The sequence below is a fragment of the Lynx rufus genome, unplaced genomic scaffold, assembly GCF_022079265.1.
Source record: "Lynx rufus isolate CCGP_SWC_20201006 ecotype Redwood Valley unplaced genomic scaffold, mLynRuf1.p SCAF_16, whole genome shotgun sequence".
NCBI lineage: Eukaryota > Metazoa > Chordata > Mammalia > Carnivora > Felidae > Lynx > Lynx rufus.
Window position 1 is genome coordinate 40,730,327 of NW_025814830.1, and position 20,129 is coordinate 40,750,455.

The 20,129-nt window shown below is 45.9% G+C and overlaps 3 protein-coding genes across 4 annotated transcripts; 1 reads left to right on the plus strand and 2 right to left on the minus strand.

The window, feature by feature from the left end:
• Window positions 1–978: 978 nt before the first annotated feature.
• COG8 (component of oligomeric golgi complex 8) lies at window positions 979–9,726 on the minus strand. Of its 2 annotated transcripts, XM_047078666.1 has the most exons (6): window positions 9,293–9,726; window positions 7,910–8,117; window positions 6,266–7,093; window positions 4,260–4,428; window positions 3,303–3,479; window positions 979–1,429 (listed from the first exon to the last, which is right to left on the minus strand). In XM_047078666.1, the coding sequence occupies exons 1-6, from the start codon at window positions 9,697–9,699 to the stop codon at window positions 1,272–1,274; spliced, it is 1,947 nt and encodes a 648-aa protein (XP_046934622.1). In that variant the 5' UTR covers window positions 9,700–9,726; the 3' UTR covers window positions 979–1,271. The 2 variants fall into 2 exon arrangements, with proteins under 2 accessions (XP_046934622.1, XP_046934621.1); XM_047078665.1 differs by lacking the exon at window positions 979–1,429 and having other exon boundaries at window positions 3,027–3,479; window positions 9,293–9,724.
• A 78-nt stretch (window positions 9,727–9,804) lies between these two features.
• NIP7 (nucleolar pre-rRNA processing protein NIP7) lies at window positions 9,805–12,814 on the plus strand. Its single transcript, XM_047078667.1, has 5 exons — window positions 9,805–10,033; window positions 10,157–10,243; window positions 10,339–10,477; window positions 11,614–11,754; window positions 11,970–12,814. The coding sequence occupies exons 1-5, from the start codon at window positions 9,978–9,980 to the stop codon at window positions 12,087–12,089; spliced, it is 543 nt and encodes a 180-aa protein (XP_046934623.1). The 5' UTR covers window positions 9,805–9,977; the 3' UTR covers window positions 12,090–12,814.
• Window positions 12,815–13,402: 588 nt separating this feature from the next.
• TMED6 (transmembrane p24 trafficking protein 6) lies at window positions 13,403–19,980 on the minus strand. The gene is made up of 4 exons (XM_047078668.1): window positions 19,520–19,980; window positions 18,147–18,273; window positions 16,100–16,251; window positions 13,403–13,786 (listed from the first exon to the last, which is right to left on the minus strand). The coding sequence occupies exons 1-4, from the start codon at window positions 19,730–19,732 to the stop codon at window positions 13,553–13,555; spliced, it is 726 nt and encodes a 241-aa protein (XP_046934624.1). The 5' UTR covers window positions 19,733–19,980; the 3' UTR covers window positions 13,403–13,552.
• Between the last annotated feature and the right edge of the window lie 149 nt (window positions 19,981–20,129).

Below are 20,129 nucleotides of genomic sequence, written 5' to 3' on the forward strand. Positions count from 1 at the left end.
TACAGGAGAGTGGGTCTTTCCTGGGTTTGTTTAGCTAACTGCTGTTTAAAACATGCTGTTTTCTGGGGCACCTGCGTGACTCAGCGGGTTAAGTGTTTGACTCTTGGTTTCGGCTCAGGCCATGATCTCATGGTTTGTGAGGTCAAGCCCCATGTTGGGCTCTGCACTGACAGCGTGGAGCCTGCTTGGGATTCTCTCTCTCTCCTCCTTTCTCTGCCCCTCCTCCTCCTCTTCACCCAGCTCACACTGTCTCTCAAAATAAATAAATAAACATTAAATAAATAAAACACGTTTTTTTCTAAACTTACTGGACTTACTACATGGGTACTTGGATTTTGAGGGCTGTGTTTGGTAAGGGTACCTGCCTTGTAAAACACTCAACATAAAAATGAGGCAAAACCAGTATCTTGAGAAACAAGTTCCTTCACCTCCTGACAAAGCTTTTACAGTGTCTTATGGCTACTCATTGGTCAACGTGATGCTAATTTATGTTTTCAAAACAAGTGTGGTGACCAGGAAGCACATTTTGCTTTCTAACTGTGACAGGAAGAGGTTCATTGCTCCGTCTCAACTGTCATCCTTCCCCTAGCCATGCTCCATGACCTCCACCCAAAGAGTACCAGCTGCCCAAGAGATCTCAGCAGGAAAATCATCCCCAAATCTGCTAAAGGTAGAAGGCAGAAGGTGGAGATCAAAACTGTGTAAACCTGGTAAAATGTGTGGGTACTCATTTACATTAATATTGTCATTAAACACTTCTGTGAACTGTGGCCATCCTGTTTCACTTACACACGCACACTGGTGCCCAAGGCAAAGAAGGATTCCGCAGGTATGATACACAAGCCCTTTGTAAAAAGAACTCTGTGAAGATGGTCAACCACAGCCTTAACCTGCATTTTTAAGCAAAGCTTTCAGATATTTTGGGACTATGTTATTATCAAATCTTGGCGTTGGGATAGATTATACAGGTCTATGAAATCATGTCTACTAAGAGTGGTTATTTATTTTGCCTCACGTTTTACCATACAAAATCATCAGGAAATGTTCTCTCTTTGGAGACATTTATTTTCTTCTCAAGTTGGAGGCAGTATTTTGTCCATGGCCGGTTTCAGGGCAAACATTTTGAACATATTTCTCCAGTTTGGTTTGGCAATCCATTGTTTTCTGTCAGAGCCAAGCCGATATCAAGTTGACGTCAAGCAAGCCAGGCCCAGCTCAGAGCCCAGGTGTTTGTGTTTTGGTTTCCAGAATCCTCAGGTGCAGCAGGAAAACTAATCATTCACCTCCATCCAGTGGATGTTTGTAAATGTCTTGCTGTCCATTTTGTCGATGAACAGGCAGCCCTGCAAGTGGTCCATCTCATGCTGGATGATACGGGCTGCCCATCCACTCGCCTGCCACACCACCTGCTCCCCTCTGGGGTCCAGCCCTGCAAAGTAATTTACAGCCTGGGTAAGAATACGCCGAACTGCATTGTTTTTAATCTCCCTACTTTTCCCAGCCCTTGGCTGTTCCTGTTCACAAGAGGCAACATGAGAAGGGAATGTAGACAGCAACCCCTATCCTTCCCAGAAAAGATGCCTTAACTTTGCCCATTACCAGGTATTCACTGTGGCTCTAACGCTGACAATTAGGTTGCTGGGCTTACTATGGGGCTGAAATGAGAAATGATCTTCGTAAGGTGCTTCCTTTCTGAACATTCCTCTCATTTCTGAAATACTGTTTGATTTCAATTCCTAAAAGCATTTCAACTCGGTATATTATAAAATAAAGGGATACCATTTACCTTCTGACCTGGACCAAGTGGCTTGCTTAAAAGGAACGATCCTAATCCCAGCAACGAATTCCATTTCAGAAAACATCCTGTACTACGACAGACCAGGAATGGCATATCACCCTGGACTGGGCAAAGATGGGTCCCACTATTTCCACTCGACCATGACAGATGCAACTGAGGCAAAAGTCTGTGTGTGGGACAGCGAACTAGAGGGCACAGAGCAGAGGACCTGGTGTAAGATACCATCGAATTAGGTCACCTTCTCAGCCCCAATACATTTTCCCAGCGAGCTGGCTCAGCTGCTACACGAGCCTCTTCCCCTATCCCAATTGGTTAGTCTTGAATCAAATCCACTCCCCGGTCCTGCTCTTAGTTCCTGACGGAAGGCTTCATTGAGCCTGCCCTTCCACTTTTAACTGGAGTTTTGACAAAACCGTTTCGTGGGGCCCGAGGTCGCCGCCTCCATGGGCTGGGGGAGGGACGCAACCGTTTATCCAACCGCCCCACGGCCACTGCCCACCCCCTGCACCTGAGATCTGCACGGCCTGGAAGCGGGGCACGCAGGCCAGGAAGCCGACGACGCTCTCGCAGCCCTCAGGGAAGGTGACCAGACGGCTGTCCAGCACCCGCAGGCTGGGGTTCACGAACACGCGCAAGGGGAAGGGCTCCATCTGGCGGGCCTCGCGCATGCGCGGCGCGCAGGCGCGGAAGAGTGCCTCGGGGAACTCCAGGGCCAACACCTGTAGCGGCACCCCGAGCTGCGGAGCGCTCAGGCCTACGCAGCGCCGGCGTCGCATCACTTGCACCAGCCGCTGCACCAGCCGCTGCAGCTCGGGCCCCGCCAGCTGCGCGGGCTCCACCGGGGCCGCCACGGCCCGCAGCGCCGGGTCCCCGACCTGACACACGCGCGGGTACGGCGGCTCGGGCGCTCCCCGCACCAGGCGCCGCACGTAGCGCCAGTAAGACCGCTGGCGCGCCGGGCCCTCGAGGCCGTCCGGGGCGGACGCGGAGCTACAGGCCCGGACGCTGCGGCCCCCCGTCCCCTCTCCCCACGGCGGTGTCGGCCCCAAGCAGTGACGCGACCGCCCCAGCAGCGGCCCCAGCAGCAGTCCGGCCCCCATCCGGACCCCGGTGCGCCGAGCACAGCTGCCCAGCCGCCGCGGTCCTCCCCGGCCCCCGTAGGAGAGCGCTCCGGTCGCGGGGGACGCCGGGAAGTGCAGTTTCCGCGCGCCTTGAGAGCGCAGCCGGCCTCCGTGACGTCAGTCAGCTTTATTGTTTAATTCCGTTTTTTACAGTATCACCAACCATTTGCAAAAGTGACCGGGAGGTCCCCCCTTTCACGGGCTGTGATGAATGCCCTCGCAGCCTGTCCTCCGGGGCTGTCCCCAGCTTTCACCGGCCTCCCCCAACCCCCGCGCCGGCGCGAGTTAGGTGTCCGCACCCGGCACCTCGGCCTGCAGCGGCTCGGCCGTGTCAGCCTGCTCCTGCGCACCCTCGGGGAAAGCCGCAGCAACCGGCTCGACGCCTGACTCCTCGGGGGGGACTTCCGGTGCTGGAGCTGGGAGCTCGGGCACCAGCTCCTTTTCGTCTAGACAGAGGACCAGCTCTCTCTTCGGCAGGATGAAGGCGAGAGGCTCCTGGACGACGTCGATGTTCACATGCCCAAGGTTGCCGTACTTGGAGAGCTGAGTGGGAGGGATGCCTGAGCCAAAAGGTAGAGAAAGTGAAATAGAAAAAAACGTTCAATAAATTTAAATTTTTATATCACAGGGGGGAAAAACACTTGGAGGGAGGGAGTGACAGATACAATTTCCATTCTTCAATACAGTAAAAGTCATCTTTGTGATATGGGACAGGAAGCTTTACTGTAAAGAGACTTTGAAAGTAATCTGGAACAGCACAGTGTAGGTGGGTGGAGTTAACAGTCAAGAGAACGTCAGAAGGCACTGGCTTCCTTGTGGAAGGAAAAGGCTGGGGGAAAGTGCCCAACAGCCACTCCGCTGGTGTGGTCATCACCGGCCCACTGCCCGTCGGGAAGCTCTGTCTCCTCCATGCCCCATCCCCAGCACAGAGAGAGTGGGCACAGGGAAGTGAAGACAGATCCGGAAAAATCTTTTTAAAACATCTTCTCTGGACATTCACACAATATGTGATTCTTTTCTAATCTCTTCCACTTAGCCAAATAAACACATATTGTAGGATTCCATTTATATGAAATGTCCAGAAAAGGCAAATCTGCAACAGAATACAGATTACTGGTTGCCAGGGGCTAAAGGTGGGATTGGGGAATGACTGCATTGGGCATGAGGGATCTTTTGTGGGTGATGGAAACGTCCTAAAATTGGATGGTGGTAATGGTTGTACATGTCTGTGTATTTACTAAAAAAAACATCGAATTTTACAAATGGGTGAATTATTTAGTATGTGAATTATATCAGTAAAGTACTGTCGTTTTAAAGATCTTTCCCCTCCTTTGTCTTACCTAAGGTCTGTGCTATCTGAGCTGGTGGAAAAAGGACTTGGAGACAGCGATTTAAATATGGAACAAGGTCTTCCACGAAGACGGTGCAGAACTGGATGAAGAGCTCTTGCTCCCCACTGCTGAAAGCAGCCTCTTCTGCACGATGGAAGGCCAGGATTATATTAGTTACCTAGGGGACAAGGCATAAAGAAAGTCTTTCCAAACAGTACATTACTGTCTTGTTTAAATTCAGAATTGTGGTCACTCTCCACAATTCTGTCACTTCGTTGATCTATTTCTGACTCAACATGTTTCATTACTGGCACAGGTTCCAGTTCCAGTGGAAGAGCATCAAGAGGTTCTTGACTCCTTCACGAGATGGACCAGAACTATATCGGATTCAGAAAAATGAAGCAAAACTATAAAAGGTTTTTACTGAGTAAGACCTTTGAGGTTCCAGGAAGCTAGACCACTAGAAAACTGGAAAGGAAGACAGACCTGGAAAAGAAGTTCCACACACAAATAACAGAGCTACACTTTCTTGTTCAAGTCCTAGCTGTGCCGCTTGCTGGTTTTGTGGCTTCCAAGTGATTAAACACTTCATGCACTCTGCTCCTCAGTTTCCGTACCTTTCCTTCCTTCCTCTTAGGGTTGTGAGGATCAAGTCTTAATAGGTATAAAGTATGATGAATACTACCTGGCATGGAGTAAGTTCTGTATAAACATTAGCAGATAACTATTACCTGAATTTCAGTGACAAAAAAGTTTCATTGCTCATGCTTGCTTCCTCTTACAGGAGGCCATTAACAGTTGTATCAAAGATATGAGAGCAGGCAAGCTCGAGAGAGAGAGAGAGCTGGGCCCACAAAGACTTTAATTTTTTTTTTTTTTATGTTTATTTACTTTTGAGAGACAAAGAGTGTGAGCAGGGGAGGGGCAGAGAGAGGGGGACACAGAATCCAAAGCAGGCTCCAGGCTCTGTCAGCACAGAGCTTGATACGGGGCTCGAACTCACGAACCTGAGATCATGACCTGAGCTGAGGTCAGATGCTTAACTGACTAAGCCACCCAGGCGCCCCAGCCCAGAAAGATTTTATATAATCATGTCACAACTGCCATCTGGCTGACAGCAATTATTAAGATGCCGTAAGTTTTAAGAAGCACCTCAATATCTTAAGGTTTAAATATGTAAAAAATGTGTAGGATGTGATTGGTGCTAGTATTTATTGTGTTCTGTAGAATTCTAAGATGGCTCTTCTGAATCCCACCCCCCCTGGTGTCCACTCCTTTGTGTAATCCCTTCCCCTTGATTGCAGGCAGAATGTGTGTCTTGTTTCTAACCAATATAATATGACAAATATGAACAATTTTGCAGAGGTAATTAAAGCCCCTATCAGCTGACTTTGAATTAATCAAGGGATATCCTGGGTGGGCCTGACTTAATCAGACGAATCTTTTAAAAAAGGGTTGAGGACTTCCTTAACAGAAGAGACTCATGCAGGAGAGATGCTCTTCCACTGGCCTTGAAGAATCAGAAAGCCCCACTGTGAACGGGCTTATGGAGTGAGGTGGCCTCTAGGCCTTAGACCTATAATTGGAAAGAACAGAAATCTGCCAACATGAATGAGCTCGAAAGGGGATGTCAAGCTTCAGATGAGACTGCAGCCTGGCCAACACCTTGACTGCAACCTTGGGAGAGATCCTAAGCAGAGGACCCAGGACTCCCAATCTACAGAGAGTGGGAGATGATACACATATGTTGTTTTAGGCTGCTATGGAGTTTGTTATGCAACAACAGAAAACAAATGCAACATTACTGAATCATTATTGCAGGTAAGCCACTTCATGAATTGTTCTAGGTCCCATGAGGGGGAGCTAACCAGAGCTGCTCAATCAGAAAAACCTCTAAAACCCCACTAAACCTAAGTCTGCAACCACCTAACACATGGACTGGTTTATATTTTACAAAAGTCTGGCCACCTACTACCAAAGAAAGCCCCAGTAGAGAGCCAGCAGTATGTGCTCACCTTGGCAAGGGCATTCTCCAGGGCTCCAGTCACATCCTGTGCCAGGGCCACAGGGCAGCAGAGGCGCAGATCATTGAAGGCAACCAGAATACTGTTCAGGAAGCAGGCAAGGGGTGGGAAATCTAAGAGTACCATGGGTGGCTGCAAGGTCCCTGGCTGAGTGACTGGCACAGCAGCAGGCAGGTTACTGCTGCCCAGGATGGCTGGAGCGGAGATGAGGGTGTAGGAATTCATTTCATCCTGGAACTTTTCCACCGCTTCCTGAATTGCTTTCTGGAAAGTGCTGATGGCCACCTGCTGGAAAACAGGAGCCAACTGGCCCCGGAAATCAGCCCCCACCCGGCTGAAGGACAGCCCAAAGTACATGCACTGACCCAGCAGAGAGTCTAGGCGGCCACCTATCCCCCGGTTAAGGTCGGTCTCCAGCACCTGCAGGAATTGCGAGACCCTCTGTAGCACCCAGCCATGGAAGATGGCGCTCTCGTTCACAGTGTGCTCACCCATGGCAGGCGGCAACAATGGGTCCTCATCTGAGAATATGGCACGGTACTGGGTGATGATATCAAACAGATGGACACGGCAAGCCTCAATGGTTTTTGTGATGTGGAAATAGGGATCATCATTGGGGATGGCAGTCAGGATGGAGCGGAGCCAAGCATCTCGGGCCTGAAGAAACTTCACCCTCAACTCAGCCTCAGTGAAGATATCCATGCGCCGCAGGAAGCCAATGACACGGAGGCAGGCAGGGAGCTGGATATTGGTCCTCAGTTGCTGGATCAGCTGGCTCAACATCAGCTGCATGGACTGGCACACTTCATTCACAATGCCCTGACAATAAAGGGGGTCAGTCATACCACAATGGGAAAAATACTTTCTGGAACCCATTCCACTACCCCTGAATGTTGCAGACTAGAGAGGCAGACCACTGCTTTCCTGACTTACAAAGATTTCCTAAAGCTGATGTGTACAGGGTTACCAACAAAGGTCTGGTTCACTGTGGCCTACAGGCCCTGTGTGGTTCTCCTGCCACACCCACTTCCTAATACTGTCCCCCTGCTCACTGCAATCCAGGCACACTGTTTGTGGGTTTTTTTTCCTATCTTTGTATTTCTTAAATACTCCTAACGTGTTCCCTCCTGAGCCTGCTATACTTATTTTTTCCACTTTGTGGTTTGCACCTTCCCCACATCTTCCTGTGGCGGGCTCCTTCTCATCATCTGGGTCTCAGCTTAAATATTATTTCTCCAACAGAGCCTTTCCTGACCACTCTACCTAGGGTACCTCATCTAGTCTCCTATCCATTCCCTGGTTTATTTTCTTCATTTACCACTATCTGAAAGGATCATTTATTTACCAACTATCAGCTTTCATTCACGAAAGCCAGGGCCTTGTCTGCCTTGTCTCGTTTCTCCCTAGCACCTAGATTAGTGCCTGGCACATGATTAGTATTTATCACTTGAATGAATGAATGAATGAATGAATGAATGAATATATGAATATTTTATGTTCAAGCCTGCCTGACTGGCAGAAATTGATGTAAAACTTGCAGTTTCCCTAAGGTGTCTGCCTAAAGGTTCAGCGATGACCACACAATTACTGATTATAAGAACATCAGCTTGAGTCCTTTTGGGACAGTTTGGCTACCTGGATGACAGGGATGGAGGAGTATTTCCTTTCCAGTCGGCGTACGTAGGCCGCAAGCTCCAGGGCCTCTTCATAGTAGCTGTTCCGGACACAAGTGTCCATGAGCTGGGGGATCTCCAGGATTTCCAGGATTTCTGTGTGCCGGTTTAGGGTCAGGGTGTTCATCCGGCGGTTGGAACTGATCTCTTCAGCCTCTTTCACAAAGTTTCTGGTAAGAGAATTTCGGTCACTCACTGCTCCACACCCACAACTCAGCTACATTTACCAAGTGATTACTATGGACTGGGCACTGAGCTGCATGGTTTATGACTTAATCTTCACACCAAGCCTTTGAGGTAAGTACTACTACCCTTGAGGAAACTCTAATCCCAGAGAGGCTAAGCAACTTGTCCCAAATCACACGATTATTTATCATATGTGAACCCAGATCTGCCACTTAACTGTGACAAGGTACTTAGGCTCTCTGAACTCTTTCGCATTAGTAAAATAGTAATAGGACCCACCTCACAAGGAGGTGAGGATTAAATGAGATGTGTGTAACAAACTTAACACAGAACCTTACACACAGTAAATGTTCCTTTAATAGCTATGCTTTTCATAAAAATGCACTAACTAGCTTAGAAGCTACAACCTTAACCTTAAATTCCCTCAGCCCTTTTAATTTTTCTCTTCTGCTGTTGTTCAACTTTAATTCTTAGCAGTTTTCACTCCTCCGTAATTGCAGTGACCTGCTTTATGAGGTCCCCTACCTATTCTGGAAGGCGGAAGGGTACAGGAGCTATTGTCAAATATCCAAAGACTCAAAAAGAAAGGTGAAAAATTGAAAGGCAGAATTAGGGATAATAGACTGAGGATCTAGAGAGGCAAATTACGGCTTAAGGGATTTTTTGATAATTTTTGCCTCCAACTGGAAGGATTTCCTTGTCAGCCTTCTATCCATTAGAAGTTTTGGACGGTCTCAGCTGGTGTGTGTGTGTGTGTGTGTGTGTGTGTGTGTGTGTGTGTGTGTAGACTGTTGCTGACGACCGTAGAGTGTTAACTATGTCAGACCCAATAATAAGCGCTTGGCATGGAATCTATTTAGTACTCCCAACAGTCCTGTCAGGGAGGGACGTGCTGCTGGTTTCCAATTCTGACTTCGAAACTTACTAGCTGTGCCCACTGAACAATCACTAAGCTCCCTGTCTCAACTTCCTCATACATAAAATGGGAATAACAGTACCTACCTCGAAAGTTGTTGTGGAATTTAAACGGATTTTTAAAATGCTCAAAGGAGAGCCTGACGCATGGTAAGTGCTATGTAAGCGTTAGCTATTTCTATCATCATAAACGTCAGCTATTACAGTTGCTAAAAGCCCCTTTATAGTGCCGGGCCCGCCACACCTGCAGCTCTGCTGGAAGCTGGGCAAGCGGTCGAGCAGGCGGCCGAGCGACGCCTCCACGTCGCCAAAGAGGCGGTGGATGCGCTCGGTGCACTCGGCGCCGCGGATGAAGGTCTTATAATTGGCGAAGGCCAAGTCGCGCGTCTGCTGCAGCAGCTGCGCCCGCTCCTCCGCCAAGCGCTCGGGCTCGCGTCTCAGCCGCTCCAGCCCGGAGCCGCTCAACTCCCGGAGGTAGCGGCCCACGTCGGGCCGCTCCCGCCACTGGGCCTCGGGGAAGCGGTCCCGGAACAGCGATGCCAGGAGTCCTTCATCCTCCACCTCCCCGAGAGCCGCCGCAGTGGCGGTCGCCGCGGCCGAGGCCGACGCCGTGGCGGTGGTTGACGAAGCAAGAGTCTCCGTCGCCGCCATCTTCTGGCAGCAGCGTCACTTCACCTCCCGCCCGGCAAGGGCGCTGGCTCGGAATCTAGGACCGGAAGCAGCGGGGGCACTCTTCCGATCGCTGTGGTTTCGTATCCGTCCGGCTTTCTTTCTCCGACGGTCCTCCACGCTGCGGGGCGCTAGCGTGGGGGAAGAAACCGAATGCGGCTAGAGAGGCAGGCTTTGGGGTTGCCAGGGAGCGGCTGGCGGCTGACTTCCGTTTCCGGACGCTGAGGCACGCGGATTCGGTGTTGCAACCCAGCGGGAAAATGCGGCCTTTGACTGAAGAAGAGACCCGCGTAATGTTTGAGAAGATAGCGAAATAGTAAGAGCGCGCCGAGGGGAAGGGGAAATGTGTTTGTGGCAGGGAAGGGCGTGGGTGGAGTGGGGGCGCGGCCCTGGGAGGAGTCTTTTGGGGCGCCGTCTCCAGTGCTCTTTTTGCCTTCAGCATCGGGGAGAACCTTCAGCTGCTGGTCGACAGGCCCGACGGCACCTACTGCTTCAGGCTGCACAACGACCGGGTGTACTACGTGAGGTGAGGCGGTGCCGGGTGGACCAACGTGGACGGGGGGAGGACTGGGTCCCGCCGGCTTCCCGCAGCTGACACCTTCTTTCTCCTTACCCTTTAAGCGAGAAGATCCTGAAGTTGGCCGCCAACATCTCTGGGGACAAGCTGGTGTCTCTGGGGACCTGCTTCGGAAAATTCACGAAGACTCACAAGTTCCGGTTGCACATCACAGCTCTGGATTACCTTGCACCCTATGCCAAGGTTTGTGTGTGTGGCCGGGCGGGGGGGGGGGGGGGGACAAGAGCGGGGTGGTATTCAGTCGGCAACTGGGGATGAAGGAAGTCAAAGATGAGGGCCACGTCAGAAGGCAGATAATTGGGCGGCTTCTCTGCCTCGGAGTCCCCGACAGTGGTTAGGTCAGTACCACACGTAGAGATGTTTGTGGGACGGTTCGGGCTCTGGCATAGGAATGCTGTGTGGCTGCATAGTCGTGGTAACGTTCAGCAAAGTAGAAAACCCTCTGCAGACCCCACTCAAGAAAAGCCAGTAGGTGACTTTGGTGAGGAGCACAGAGGGATCCAGAAAAAGAGTTCTTAAACTATCCGTGAGAGAGATTGTAGAGGCGAATAAAGAACCTCCTGGGAGTTCTATTCGGAGAATGAGCAATTTGAGATAGCCATCCAGTCTTTCTCTTTTTCTTAAAATGCTTTCAAGAAATTAATCACATAGCGGCACCTGGGTGGCTCAGTCAGTTAAGCATCCAACTCTTTTTTTTTTTTTTTTAATTTTTTTTCAACGTTTTTTATTTATTTTTGGGACAGAGAGAGACAGAGCATGAACGGGGGAGGTGCAGAGAGAGAGGGAGACACAGAATCAGAAACAGGCTCCAGGCTCTGAGCCATCAGCCCAGAGCCCGACGCGGGGCTCGAACCCACGGACCGCGAGATCGTGACCTGGCTGAAGTCGGACGCTTAACCGACTGCGCCACCCAGGCGCCCCTGCATCCAACTCTTAATATCGGCCCAGGTCATAATCTTGGGGTTGTGAGATCAGCCCTGAGTTGGGCACTGCGCTGAGGGTGGATCCTGCTTGAGAGTCTCTCTCTCTGCCCTTCCCCACCTTGTGCCCATGCTCACCCTCTCTCTGTCTCGAAATAAGTAAACATATATATTTTCTAAAGACAAAATCCTTTTCTTATTAAAAGAAAATTAATCCGTGGACCAAATGAAAACAAAGCTTTTTCGCAGCAAAATAAATAAATAAATAAATAAATAAATAAATAAATAAAACTTAATCATATATCCAACAGCTGGCTAATCTATGGGATATAATTATTAGCATTTTAATGTCTCTTAGATTTAATTGTGGGGTTTTTTTTTGTTGTTGTTGTTTTATAGTATAAAGTCTGGATAAAGCCTGGAGCAGAGCAGTCCTTCCTGTATGGGAACCATGTGTTGAAATCTGGACTGGGTCGAATCACTGAAAATACCTGTCAGTACCAGGGAGTGGTGGTGTACTCCATGGCAGACGTCCCTTTGGTGAGTAGAGATGGTAGCTGTTAGAAAAATCAAGTATCTTTTTTAATTCAGAAGGCTGTATTTTCCATCTGTGCGCTTCAGACACTAAATTCTCAGCACCTTTTGAATTTCTCAAACATAAGAACTGCATTTTTTTCATCTTCGTTATTTCCACCCCTCGATGCATGCTTGTTGAATGACTTGAGTGAATCAGTGTCTCTTCTTTTGAATCCCAGGGTTTTGGGGTGGCAGCAAAGTCTACACAAGACTGCAGGAAAGTAGACCCCATGGCGATTGTGGTATTTCATCAAGCAGACATTGGGGAATATGTGCGGCATGAAGAGACATTGACTTAAAACGAAATCATCGCAAGGACTTGTGGCTGTGTGGAAGGGCCTAGCTTTGTTTCCCGTGTCTGTGTAGGCTCCATCATCATGTTGAATTTTGTCAACACTGACTTCTTCAGGGACTTTTTAGTTTAATATTCTCTCTATTGTGATTGAATGCAGGCTGGATTCTTAAGTGAAGATGGTTCAAAAATGGCATTTCAGATCTTTGTGTTTGTGACTAAATAGAATGCTGTGTTTTATATTTGAATCAGAAGGCTTCTTGTCTTGAGTAACAGGTTCTAAGTCGTTGGAACTGAGGACAAGAATAGCTAGCTTATTGTTATCTGTGATAACGCCGTTTTCAAACTCATGATAAGAACACAAAGGATTTTTTCATTGTTTATATGATGAAAGTTAGATATTGCCATATGAGAATGGTAGGCCATGTGTTGGATTTTATGAATGAAATTTGGATAAAATAATAAGAGCAATTTGTCCTGCCAGTTTTCTATATAGTGGGTGTTGTGTGGTATGGAAGAAAATCTTGGATCTAAACCCCAATTCTGACACCTACCAGCTGTATGGCCTTAGAAGTCATTAAACTTTAATAAGCTTAATTTTCTTCTTCAAAAAAAACAGCTTTAACCTAAAGATGGTTTTTCGGATTAGAAATCACGTTTGTAAAGCACTTAAGCACAGTGCCTGGCAAATGATAGGTGTTAAATAAATGGTAAAATTATTTTTATATTGCATATACTGGGTATTTCTATTACTAAGGATAGGATCTTATGAATACAGCTTGATTATATATCTTCGTTCTTGATCTTTCTTTTTCTGAGATGGTATGATCCCAGGCTAATGGTATTTTCATCACCTTGATTTCTTAAAATGTGATTTCCCATGGGAGCCTTTACTTAACTGGACTAGACAGCACTAATCAGAGACCTTGATATAATTCAGCTCTTCCCATGCTTCCTAAAATTATTTTTGGAATTATTAAAATGTTTTTTTTAATGAAAAAATTCCACTAAGTTTTTTAAACTGCCTGTTTTAAATCTACTGCTTTTCTTTTTTTCCTGCTTATTTTAAATTCCAAAGGTGACATCTCTAAAAATAAAACATTTTTCAACTACAAAAAAGCACTCTGCCAATTCCTGTTTTTGTATGCAACGCATAAAACTGAGATGTGTATGTTTTTGTCCCATTTTTTTCAACTCTTCTCCCTCCCATGGTTCTCAACCCTCTAGATAAACTTAGAGTTAAGGGACTGCTGTATGATGAACAGTATTTTGATGGTAGCATCACTTAGTGCATACTTTTGTAATAGCCAATATCAATACTTATACATTTTTATTATTTTATTGCCATTTTGAGGCATAGGAAAGGAGAGCAATAGACTAAAATGTTCTAACAAGTTGATTTTTTTTCCAATAATTTTACAAAGCTCATGACCCAGAAGAAAAGGACTAGGGTGCTGTAGTCATTTTGGCTTAGCATCTTGGCTTTTTTGTGTCTGTAACCTTTGGGACATTAAAGAGACGCTTCAAGAAATACAGCTGCAGGATTCCAGAAAGAACAATAACAAAGCTCTGGGCTGTCGACCACCAGTTCACGTAGTTATAGTTTGATTGGAGAAGGAAAAAGTCAGCCATTTTCCTCATGCGGGCAAAGTTGTAATACCGCCACATGTGAAAGATATTGTTCTGCATCTTCCGTGTACTCTCCTGTGGGATAGAAAATGAAATTAAAAGAGTCCTCCCTACCACCCATCTAGTCTCACCCCATTGCTCAGAAGCACTAACCTAAGTTATCTGGAGGCTGAGTAACTTACTTCTATAATTTTATGATACATACAATAAGTTGGTTATTGTAGTTGTTAGTAAAGCTGGTTTTGCTCTCTGTGAAAACATCGCCTGGACTTTGGTTTAAAAAACAAAATTTCTATAATGAAAAATTTCAGTTCTAAAACTCTTTCAGAGTATCTCTAGATTTAGACATGTACTCAGTACATCATTGCCCCTCTGGCTGATGTTTTCTGTTTTTTGTAGATGGTAGAAGATGGGTGGGGGCTGGCCTGCAAACTTTTTTTGTTTTTGTTTTTGGTTTTTTTTAGTATTTATTTATCTAAGTAATTTCTATACTCAACGTGGGGCTGAAACCCATGAACCTGAAATCAAGAGTTACATTCTGTACTGACTCACCCAGCCAGGTGTCCCTGCAAACTTTTTATTAAAGGACCAGATAGTAAATCGTTTAGGCTTTGTAGGTGATACAGTCTCTGTTGCAACTACTGAACTCTGCTCTTGTTAGCATAAAAGCAGCCATATATAATTGTCAAACGAGCATAGTTGTGTTTCAGTGAAACTTCATTTACAGAAATATGCAGTGGGATTTTGTACGTTGAAAAATACTATGAAGAAAGTGAAAAGACATCCCACAGAATAGGGAAAATGTTTACAAATCATTTATCTGATAAGGAACTTCTATCCAGAATATATAAAAAACTTAAAACTCAACCATAAAAAGACAGCCCTATTTTATTTTATTTCATTATTTGTGTGTGTGTGTGTGTGTGTGTGATGTGGACTTTTAATTCATACCTCCCCTCTCTCCCAACTGTGGCAGCTGAATAGGGAATGATCCCTCAGAACTCCCTGAGAAGACTAAAAAAGGGGGTTTGCATTCTTCTGGGTAGATAGGGGATGCTGTCAGAGTTGTCTGTAATAAAGCTAGCTACCTTCATCCTTTTCAAAAAGCATCAAGGAGTTCCTGGAATCTGAGTCAAGAATCCCTGCTCCTTGGCCAGACCCTGTGCTCTGGCCTGGGTTTCAGGCCAGCCCGGGAAAGACAGCCCAATTTTAATACGGGAAAATGATTTGAATAGACAGTTCTCCACAGAAGGTATACAGATGGCCAAAAAACATGGAAAGATGCTCAATGTCGTTAGTCATTAGGGACACATACCTCAAAACCACAAGATGCAACTTCACACCCACTAGAGTAGCTTTAGTAAAAGACACAGTAACCTGTTGGCAGGGATGTGGAAACATTGAAAGCCTCAGATACTGCTGGTGGGAGTGTAAGATGGTTTAGGCACTGGAAAACAGTTACTCATAAAGTTAAACAGAGTTACCATATGACCCACCAGAGTATCCTACTAACTGGTATACAGAAATGAAAACATGTTCACACAAAAACTTCATGCAAATGTTCATACCCGCATTATTCCTAATAGCCAAAAAGTGGATGACCCAAATGTCATCAGCTGATGAGTGGATAAGAAACTGATACATTCATGAAAGAGGATATTCATCCATAAAAGGGAATGAAGTATTAATACCTGCTATAATGTGGATGACTCTTGAAAACATGCTAAGTGAAAGAAGTCAGAAACAAAAGGCCACATTGTATGATTACACTCATGTGAAGTGCACAGAATAGGCAAATTTAAAGAAACAGTTGATTAGTGAGTGATTGCCCAGGACTGGGGAGGGGGGTATGGGGAAGGAGGAGTGAGTAATGGGTATGGAGTTCTTTTTGGGCTGATGAAACTTGTGAAATTAGATGCTGGCAATAGTTGCATGACCTTGGGAATGTACTAAAAACCACAGAATTGTACATTTTAAAATAGTGAATTCTATCTAAAATTTAAAAAAACGGGCGTCCAGGTGGCTTAGTCGGTTAAGCATCCAACTCTTGGTTTTGGCTCAGGTCATGATCTTAGGGGTTCATGGGATCAAGCGCTGTGTCAGGCTCTGTGCTGACAACGCAGAACCTGGTTGGGATTCTCTCTCTCCCTCTCAAAATAAATAAATAAACTTTAAAAAAAGAAACAGGCACTGGGCCAGATTTGGCCTGTGCACCATATTTTGTCAACTCCTGTTATAAACAAGTGAGGAATTTTAAGAGATGTAATTTATAAAAATTGAAGGTTGCAAATCCTCTTGCCTGTTTGGTTTCTCCCCAAATGAGCCCTCAGATGATATTACTGATTTTCAAGGATGTTTCCACAGATGTTTCTCTCACAAAACAGTTACCTCAATTGCATCCAGAGTATCATTCAGTTGTTTTCTTTCATTCTTCTGTTTGTGGTCCATCTCAGGCCCCTCATAGAAAACTCCAAAATTGAGGTAAACTTGCACAGAACCAAAGTGATTTTGCTGATTTTTTAGACAAAGCTGATAAAAACCTGTAGGAATCCCTAGATCATTATCAAGTCTTGGCCTCCACCCTTTGTTGAACTCCCACCCTCTAGATTTCCCTGGAGATACCTGTTTACCAGTGTTAAATGTGCTACTTAATACCTTCTTTTCACTTAGGAAGTACAAAGATAGAATGTTTAAGGTGGAAGGCCTTACGTGATCTTCCATGAAACTTACTTGACTGAGTATCAGTTATGATATTGTTTTGCCAAATATTAGTAACTGAGTTCTATAAAATAGTAAATTTATAAAAAGTAAATTTATTAAGTAAATTGGTTCTATACTAGATAGGAAACCATGTTTTCTCCTTTGTCACCTGTATTTCCCACATCTCTTACTGAAGTTCTTCTCTTAATTTTTTTTTTTTCAACGTTTTTTTTTATTTATTTTTGGGACAGAGACAGACAGAGCATGAACAGGGGAGGGGCAGAGAGAGGGGGAGACACAGAATCGGAAACAGGCTCCAGGCTCTGAGCCGTCAGCCCAGAGCCCGACGCGGGGCTCGAACTCACGGACCGCGAGATCGTGACCTGGCTGAAGTCGGACGCTTTAACCGACTGCGCCACCCAGGCGCCCCTTGAAGTTCTTCTCAACAAAATGAGTTGAAATTAAGAGCATGCTATTTGCCTTCTTGTACACCATTACTGGGGGATACCGTCTTGAACTTGAAACTAGAGAAAAAATTGATGTGTTGTGAATGAAAGAAGCTATCCTGCGGATGGAGTAACTTCTGCAAAGTGATTTGTACAGGAGCTAACGGTTTGGGGTATGAACTAGTGCTGGTTCTCAACTGGGATCCTCCCTTTCGTGTGTGCCTCCCTTTGTGTGTGTGTGTGGGAGCAGGGAAGAGCGGGATTAGAAGGGCGTGGCAGTTATTTGATTGTTCTAATGGTTAGAAGGCACTGCTGGGGCCAAAGATGCCAGATACCATATGGTGCTGAAAATCCTGTGCTACACAGTGAAGAATTGTTTTATGCCCCGATTCAGAAACACTGTTTTGTTTTTTTTTTTTTTTTTTTTTTTTCTGTACACCTGGCTAGTAGAGAGGGCAATTAAAACCGACCAGTGTTGTGCAGGGTGGGGATAGGCTCAATCTGGCTGTAGGAAATTTCTGATGACTGGGGAAGTGTTTCGTTGTTTGTGGATATTTTCATGGCCATGCATTTCCTTTTGTTCTGAGTCTGCTATTTCATAACTGGCTCAAGTATTCTGGTGACTGAAAAGGAATGTTATGTAATAAATTTATTAGTTGGAATTCTGTATTATAAATGGGTCTCTCTTTTGGTCACTTTCCCATAACCTCATCAGTTGGAGACGATGAGATAAATTGAGCTTCTGGACCCTGGAGTTACAGTAATTAGTCACCTGGAGACCCTGCCCTGAATCTGACAGCAACTGCCTGCTGCTTAATCTCCTCCACTACAGGCAGTCTCCGGGAAAGGTTTGATATTGGTGTTGAAGGCTGGTTTTTGGTGTTGAAAACTGGGTTCTTCCCCCTACTGTTTGATCATCCCTGTGTGAAAAAGCCAGGGCTAATATATCTCAGGTTGTTCTAATTTCAGGGGCGCCTGGGTGGCTCAGTTGGTTGAGCATCCAGATCTTGATTTTGGCTCGGGTCATGATCTCACGGGTTCGTGAGATGGAGCTCCACGTCAGGCTCCACACTGATTGTGTGGAGCCTACTTGGTATATTCTCTCTCTCTCTCTCTCTCTCTCTCTCTCTCTCTCTCTCTCTCTCGGTCTCCTTCCCCCACCCCTCCTCCACTAACGTGCTCACTGGCCCTCTCTCAAACTGAAAAAAGTAATTTCAGTACTTCTCATTATTTACCCAATTTCAAAGAAATTTAGGATTATTACAGTAGCTGTGGTGATAAAAACAGACCTGTCTCTTTGATAGAGAAGTTAATCTGGCCCCGAACATCCTGAGAGGAGTCTATGAGGAAACCCTGTGGGGTATGTGCTGTGGCAGCAACATGCCGGTCATGTGACATTCCCAGTGTCCGCTGCACCTGCCAAGACACATTAAAGAGGGAGAAAAGCCCCTGCTACATCACCAAGAGCTAGCTAAATAGTAAGATTGACATTCATGATCATCAGCACAGTGGTTCTCTGGGAATCTGGATGGAGACAACAGTGCTGTTGGGGAGATAGGAAGGGACAGCAATGCTGAACATTCTGCTGTGTTAGAAACAGTATTGCAGGACAAAGTATTGCGCAAAATGCCAATAGCTCTCCAGTTAAGAAGACATGTCTCAGACCATACATCGTGTATCAACTGATGTGTATGTTTTGGCTATGGAGTTCTTAACTGAACTTGCTTGGTTTTGACTTCCCTAGTGTCCTTGATTTGGGCTTATTTGCTGCTTGACAGCAAATAAATAAGGCATTCAGTAGGAACTTGTCCCCAAGCTGTGTCTTGATAAGCCCAGGCTACAGTGAGCTGATTAGTAGCTACTGTTCCAAATTCAGAGATAAGAAAAGGCTCTGATAAGCTAACTTAAAATAAGCTTTGAGTTACAGTGGAATGGAATGAGATCAATAGAGTCTATTACTATGTAAATAAAATTTAGAAAGTTAACAGGTTTCTAAGATAAAGAACAAGGAAATGAACAGCTTCTGACTTTACTATTGAGTTCACCATCCTTGGGCAGTGTGGTGTAAGACCACAGGATGGATAAATGTACTTGGCCTGTGAACAGGCAACTTTTAAACATTTACCTTCCTAAAGAAACAAGACTGGCCAAATGGAGCAATCTTGAGTCAGTGATTCTTTCATTTGCCAGAATTACCCCTAAAAGCAAGAGAATAAATGTTGGCTCCCCTAGCCCCGTAAAGAAGCATCTTTCTTTGAAATCTCAGGGTCTGTTGCCAAAGTTCATGTAGGTTTTCATTTTACTTTGTACCATATCCATATTATTTTATTTGTTTTAAAAAATGGATTTTCTCCCCTCTCATCTCCAAATCTGAGTTAATATATGATTACCTCTCTGGGAAGAGGCAGCTTGTTTGTCCCATGGCTTTGAGCACACCTCCATTGCCCCCATTTTGATTAGTCAATCCATATGTTTTAGCGATTGTTCATTCACAGAGAGTTTCCATCTTAACTGCAGGTCCATTTCATTAACAGGTAGGGAATCACAGCATAAGAAAGACAACCAGAATCTTGTATTCGAGTAAAACCTGACCCACTTAACAAAAGGAAACAAACAAAAAAAAACAAGTCCCCAGTATGGCTAGAGGAGCCCTTGTACTTACCTCATAACTGAAATAGAAGTATCCAGTCTGGTAGGCAAATTGCCAGAAGCACTCTGTGCCTCCTGGAGGGATCATGACGGCAAAGTCAGATCGATCTGCTCCATGGAAGAGGGGCTGGTCCCCAGAACCAATAAAGGGTTCTGTCTTCAGGCTCCTAGCAGAGGTCACTAGGTTCAGAACCACCAGTCCAGCTCCAGAGAGCAAAGGGAACATGCTGCTTTCTGAAGATTCCTCTGTAGGTGAACTGTTTGCACAAGCCCAGTGAAACCAAGCAGTTTAAGACACCTGCTAGGGTAATCATTAACTCGCAAGTCACACTTAGGTCAGTTTCAGGGCCACACATGGATATTCCATAATAGAAGTGGCGTGATACCTCCATGCTTGGCTCACAGGAAGAGGTTTTGTTTTTACCTCAAAAACTCACTGCAGGGTGCCTGGGTGGCTCAGTCAATTGAGCATCTGACTTCGGCTCAGGTTATGATCTCACTGTTCATGGGGTAGAGCCCTGAGTTGGGCTCTGTGCTGACAGCTCAGAGCCTGGAGCCTGCTTCAGATTCTGTCTCCCTCTCTCTCTCTCTATCTGCTCCTCTCCTGCTTGCACTCTCTCTCT